Source organism: Microtus oregoni, unplaced genomic scaffold (assembly GCF_018167655.1).
Source record: "Microtus oregoni isolate MIOR12 unplaced genomic scaffold, Mior012 000018F_ref0000195, whole genome shotgun sequence".
Taxonomy (NCBI): domain Eukaryota; kingdom Metazoa; phylum Chordata; class Mammalia; order Rodentia; family Cricetidae; genus Microtus; species Microtus oregoni.
In genome coordinates, this window is record NW_024543077.1 from 22564976 (window position 1) to 22571589 (window position 6614).

General features: G+C 38.0%; 1 protein-coding gene across 1 annotated transcript; it reads right to left on the reverse strand.

Moving 5' to 3' along the window:
- Positions 1-3614: 3614 nt before the first annotated feature.
- LOC121458696 (40S ribosomal protein S26-like) lies at positions 3615-3920 on the reverse strand. Its single transcript, XM_041667970.1, has one exon. The coding sequence runs from the start codon at positions 3918-3920 to the stop codon at positions 3615-3617; it is 306 nt and encodes a 101-aa protein (XP_041523904.1).
- Positions 3921-6614: the final 2694 nt, after the last annotated feature.

A 6614-nucleotide genomic window follows, 5' to 3' on the forward strand; every position in this document is an offset into this window, starting at 1 on the left:
TCTCTAATATCTTTCATTTCTCCCTTGGAAGTATACAAGATGCTATTCTCCTTTTAAAAATTTTTTTGAGACAAGGTTTGTCTCTAGGAGTGTCCTGACTATTCTGGAACTCACTGGGTAAATCAGGCTGTCCTTGAACTCAAAGAGATCACTTGGCGCAGCAAGGGTGTGTGCCATCAATGCCCAGCAAGATGCAGTTTTTCCTAGGAAGTTTACTAGGCATCTGCAAGACTTCCCTACCCTAGGATTTTATCTTTTTTACATTTTAGTTTTCCCATCCTTCTCACCCCTGTGACCTTCACCTCAGGACCCTGTTACTGAAGCATGACCTGCTCATTCCTGTTACCAATGTAATGAAGAAAGTATCCTGAGAATATCTTTGCTCTGTAAGACTCCTATCAGCCTAAATGTGTAGCCTGGCAAGTTCCCTGTTTCTATTTCAATGTTCAAAGTGTAACCTAGAGCCTAAACCTAAAGGACACTTAAGGACAACAGCAAATGTGGAATCTGTCTAGCTGGCTCCTCTTTGATATTTAGCTAGAGATTGTTGTCTACCATCATTAAAGACGTTTTTCTTTATTAATCTCCTAGGTGTGTAAAGTTATTTCTCAGTGGAAAGGCATATTAATTCTAGAACAGCTTCATTTCCATCCTGATAGAAAAATAGTTCCTGAGACAAGTTCTCTTATGTTGTCTCAGGTGCCCTAAGTCTGCTGCTATCCAGGGCAATGACCTTGCTGTCCTGTATATTAGATTTTCAAAATTCCTTTAAAAATACTGTACCACCTCACAGTTTTAAAATTATGCATTTGAGTAATGTAGTTGACTATGCATTGCAGTTGCAGGAAAAGGATTTGCATATGGAGCATTCCTTATGTCTTCAGACCACAATAGGATAAATAGTTTATTGTGTACACTGCAGGGGAAACAGTGGAGGCAATCAATTATTGGAGTCACCATTATGAAAATGTTCCTGGCTGAGCAGAGTTGGCATAGGCCTTTAATCCCAGCACTAGGGAGGCAAAGGCTGGCTGTAAGTTCAAGGCCAGCCTGGTCTCCAGGAGCTAGTTCCAGGAAAGGCAATTAGGCAACAATTCTATGCAGACATGGTTGATCTTGCTTGACACAGTTATGTCAGCTCAGAGATTTGAGAAACAGGCCATTGACTAACTTTATGTGTCAGGTTACAGATCTCAGTAGCCAACATATGTATATAGAAACCATTAATCTATCTCTTATTAGTGACATTCCCTCTCCTATAGAAAGGCCAACTCTGTTTCAAAGTCAATATAGAAAGTTTTATTTAATCTCAAGAGTGCAATATTTTTATCATTTTAAAATCTTATTAGTGTAATTTTCAGATATTTTTTAAGTGTATTGCTCCTCTTGTCTCTGTTTCTGTCCTCCAATGTTTCAAGTCATTAATAGTTGCATTTTATTTCTCTCAAGTGATGTTAATTATTGATTTCTTTGTCTCTTATAGTTTAGGCTTGCCTCATACTATATAATTGAGAATCATTTTGAACACCTAATCCTGCCTCTGCTGCCCAGTGCTGGGAAAACAGTCCTGCAACTTCTTACAGGTTTGGCATTGACTTGTCAATGAAGAAGAAATGTAGAGTAGTTACTGAGTGTCTGCTGATCTTTCTGGCCTTTATTGGGGACTTAGAAGAAGAGAGACCTGTGCAAGAGTTGAGGTCATTGACCAACATGAAGCTGGTGGAGACACAGTTCAGAAAGGGAGAAGTTGTACTGAGGGCGAAAGCTTTCCTCCTTCAACAGTAGTTGAAATTAGCATTGTGGAATCAGGTAGTCAATTGTAGATGTTTCTTGAATGTCCAGATTGACCATTGTTTGCAGTCCACAGATCAAGGCAATCAAGAATCTGGGAAAGAAACTGACCTTATCTTTAAACCTAATTGCTATATTTAAAGTAGCTCATCTAAAATACAAAATCTGGGGAAAATGTTGTGGCCCTGCTTAACAGGACTGTTACCTTTCTGCATTAAGTTGTTCATCTTTAGAGAAAATACATGAGAAATATTTAATGTGCTCTAACACAAATCCCTAGTCTCTGGAGCACATGGCCATAAAGTCTATTTCAAGTTTTCAAAATAATTTTAGAGATGAAATCCACATTATATTTACATTCTCCTTGTTGCCTCCAAACCCAAATATGCCTGGATTGTTTTCTAATTTATGGTGTGTTTTTCTTTAACAACAGTTACAAAGTAACCACAGATGCACAATAACAATAGTTACTTTATGAATGTGACCTGTGTTTGTCTTCAGGATTTCCCATCTCTGAGCCAATGGGATGGCTGCACTGGGAAGTAAGTGTACAATGGAATGTGCACACAAAGGACCCTGTACTTTGGATGTGGGATAGGATGTGATCTAGGGGAGTAGAATAATGTGTACTAAATACAAAGTTTTTAAACTGGGGCCCTGTCTGCTGGGCTGGGAGGGAAGAACTGGATGATATTGTGCTGTCTGAGTCATTTGGTCTCTGATCCTCCAGTAGAGAAGCTGTTAATATTGTGAGTCCCAGCTGGGTGGCCCTAGCCAATGAGGGATTCTGGGAAGTCTTAGCAATCAAGAGTACTAATGGGAGAAAATGGTTAATTTGGCTTATATTGCCATATTGTCGTTCACTACTAAAGGATGTCAGGAAAGGAACTTAAAGAGGGCAGGATTCTTAATAAATTTTTGTATGTTGAACCATTCTTGCATCTCTGAGATGAATCTGACTTCATCATGGTAGATGATTTTTTGATGTGTTCTTAGATTTTAGCTAGTATTTTATTGAGTATTTTTGCATCTATGCTCATCAGGGAGATGGGTCTGTAATTTTCTTTTTTGGTTGAATCTTTGCATGGTTTTAGTAGAGGTGTAACTGTACCATCATTAAAGGGGTTTGGCAATGTTCCTTCTCTTTCTATTATGTGGAACCCTTTGAGGAGTATTGTTATTGGGTCTTAGTTCTGATGGAATTCTGCCCTGACACTCTCTGGCCCTGGGCTTTTTTTTGGTTGGAATGACTTCCCTTTCCTTGCAGGTTATAGGTTGATTTAAATTATTCACCTGATCTTGATTTAATTATGGTATGTGATACCTATTCAGAAAATTGTTCATTTCTTTTTTTTCTCAAAACCATTGATTTACTATAATACAAATAAGGAAATCTTAACATTGATATACAAAGATTACAATTTGACCAAAGAATTTCTTCTTTACTACACAAAACATGATCCAGCAGTAAAAACAAACCATTTTCCTTTTTCCAGTAAAACAAATGATATAGTTTTGGTAATAAAATAATTTTGAATATAGCCCAACTATATTTACCTATTATCCACTCAGAAAGTTTTATCATCATTTAGTGTATTGGTTGTATCTCCACTAACAAAATATTTAACCCCTAAAGCAGCAGTCATTTATAGCAACTCTGGTACCAACATCAAAGGTGTTCGATTCCCAGCAACCACATGGTGGCTCATAACCATCTATAATGAGATCTGGTGCCCTCTTCTGGCATACAAACATACATTGCAGGAATGTTGTATACATAATAAATAAATAAATCTTTAAAAAAAAAAAAGAGACAAATTTGTTTAAAAAAAAAAAAAAGGTGTTCGGTCCTTCCGAGCTTCCCGGGATCGATTCCTGACTACCTTGCTATGAATAGCACAGCTCACACAATAATGCAGCTTGACATAGAGTTTGGGGAGCACATAGGCATCGAAGACACTTGCTTCAGACATGTCCCTGATGGCAGCCACCTCTACGATGTTCTGAATGATGAACTTCTTAATGGCCTTGTCCTTGGGCACACAGCGGGAGCAGTTAGTGCAGCGAACTGGCTGCACATGGCTGCGGCCCTTTTTGGCACGACCGTTGTTTCTCCTTTTTTTGGTCATCTTGGAGCCAAGTCCCGAAAGAGGCTAAAATGGCTCTCTTAATGAGGATATCTTCTTCCCTGCCCCTATATCCACCCTTCCTTCATCTCAACCCTCCCACTCCACCAAGCTCTCCTCAAACCTTCCCTTCTCCCTTCTCTCTCCCACTCTTCCTTTCCCCCATCCCACCCTCACCCCCACCCCCATGCTCCCAACTTTTGCCTGGCAATTTTGTCTGCTTCCGATTTCCAGGAGGATCTACGTATGATTTTCTTTGGGTTCAAGTTATTATTTTGCTTCTCTAAGCTTGTAAACTATAGGCTCAATGTCCTTTGTTGATGGCTAGAGTCTACTAATGAGTGAGTACATACCATATTCATCCTTTTGGGTCTGGGTTATCTCACTCGGGATAGTATTTTTTTTTTTTTTTTGGTTTTTTTGAGACAGGGTTTCTCTGTGGCTTTGGAGCCTGTTCTGGAACTAGCTATGTAGACCAGGCTGGTCTCGAATTCACAGAGATCGGCCTGCCTCTGCCTCCCGAGTGCTGGGATTAAAGGTGTGCGCCCCCATCGCCCAGCGGGATAGTATTTTCTATTTCCATCCATTTGCATGCAGAATTCAAGGTGTTAATTTTTTTTTACCACTGAGTAGTACTCTAATGTGTATATGTTCCACACTGTCTTCATCCATTCTTCCATTGAGGGGCATCTAGGTTGTTTCCAGGTTCTGGCTAATACAAATAATGCTGCTATGAACATAGTTGAACAAATGTTTTTGTAGTATGCTTGGGTATATTTCCAAGAGTAGTATTGCTGGATCTTGAGGTAGGTTGACTCACAATTTCCTGAGAAACTGCCACACTTATTTCCGAAGTGGTTTCACAAGTTTGCATTCTTAGCAGCAATGGATGAGTGTTCCCCTTACTCCACATCCTCTCCAGCATAGGCTATCATTGGTGATTTTGATTTTAGCCTTTCTGACAGTTGTAAGATGGTATCTCAAAGTTGTTTTGATTTGCATTTTCCTGATTGCCAAAGAAGTTGAATATGACCTTAAGTATCTTTTGATCATTTGAGCTTCTTTTGTTGAAAATTCTGTGTCTGTTCAGTACTCCATTTTTTAATTGGGTTATTTAGAATTTTAAAGTCTAGTTTCTTGAGTTCTTTATATATTTTGGAGATCAGACCTTTGTCTGATGTGGGGTTGGTGAAGATCTTCTCCCATTCATCAAGATTCCTTTTTGATTTAATGACAGTGTCCTTTGCTTTACAGAAGCTTCTCAGTTTCAGGAAGTCCTATTTATTCATCATTGCTCTTGTTGTCTGTGCTATTGGGGTTTTACATAGGAAGTGGTCTCCTGTGCCCATATGTTGCAGTCTACGTCCCACTTTCTCTTCTATAAGTTTCAGTGTGGTAAGGTTTATATTTATGTCTTTAATCCATTTGGACTTGAGATTTCTACATGGTGATAGATATGAATCTATTTTCATTATTCTACAGGTTGAAATCCAGTTATGCCTGTACCATTTGTTAAAGGTGATTTCTTTCGTCCATTGTATACTTTTAGCTCCTTTGTCAAAAATCAGGTGTTCATAGGTTTGTGGGTTAATATCCAGGTCTTTGATTTGACTCCATTGTTCAACATCTCTGTTCCTATGCCAATACCAAGCTGTTTTCTTTACTTTAGCTCTGTGATAGATTTTGAAGTCAGGGATGGTAATGCCTCCAGAAGGACCTTTATTGTGCAGGATTGTTTTGTCTATCCTGGGTTTTTTGTATTTCTATATAAAGTTGATTATTTTTCTCTCAAGGTCTGTGAAGAATTTTGTTGGGATTTTGATGGGGATTGCATTGAATCTATAGAGTGCTTTTGTTAGAATTGCCATTTTTATTATGTTGATTCTTCCAATTTAAGAGCATGGAAGATCCTTCCATTTTCTGGTGGCCTCTTCAATTTCTTTTTTCAAAGCCTTAACCTTCTTGTCAAATAGATCTTTCACTTCCTTGGTTAGTGTTACCCCAAGATATTTAATGCTATTTGTGGCTATTGTGAAAGGTGAAGTTTTTCTGATTTCCCTCTCTGCTTCTCTATCCTTTGTGTATAGGAGGGCTACTGATTTTCTGGAGTTGATCTCGTATCCTTCCAAATCATTGAAGGTGTTCATCAGCTGTATTAGTTCTTTGGTAGAGTTTTTGGGTCATTGATGTACACTATCATATCATCTGCAAATAATGAAAATTTGACTTCTTTTTTCCAATTTGAATCCCCTTGATGTCCCTATGTTATCTTATTGCTATTGCTAGATCTTCAAACATTACATTGAAGAGATATTGAGAGAGTGGTCAGCCTTGTCTTGTTCCTGATTTTAATGGAATGGCTTTGAGTTTCTCTCCATTTAATTTGAATTTAGCGGTCGGCTTGCTGTGTATTGCTTTTATTATATTTTGGTATGTTCGTTGTATCCCTATCTGCTCTAAGACATTTATCATAAAGGAGTTTTTTATTTTATCAAATAATTTTTCAGGATCTAATGAAATGATCGTATGGTTTTTTTCTTTCAGTTTATTTATATGATGGATTACATTGATAGATTTTTGTGTGTTGATCCAGCCCTGCATATCTGGGATAAAGCCTACTTGATCATAATGGATAATTATTTTGATGTGTTCTTGGATTCAGTTTGCCAGTATTTTATTGATAATTTTTGCATCGAT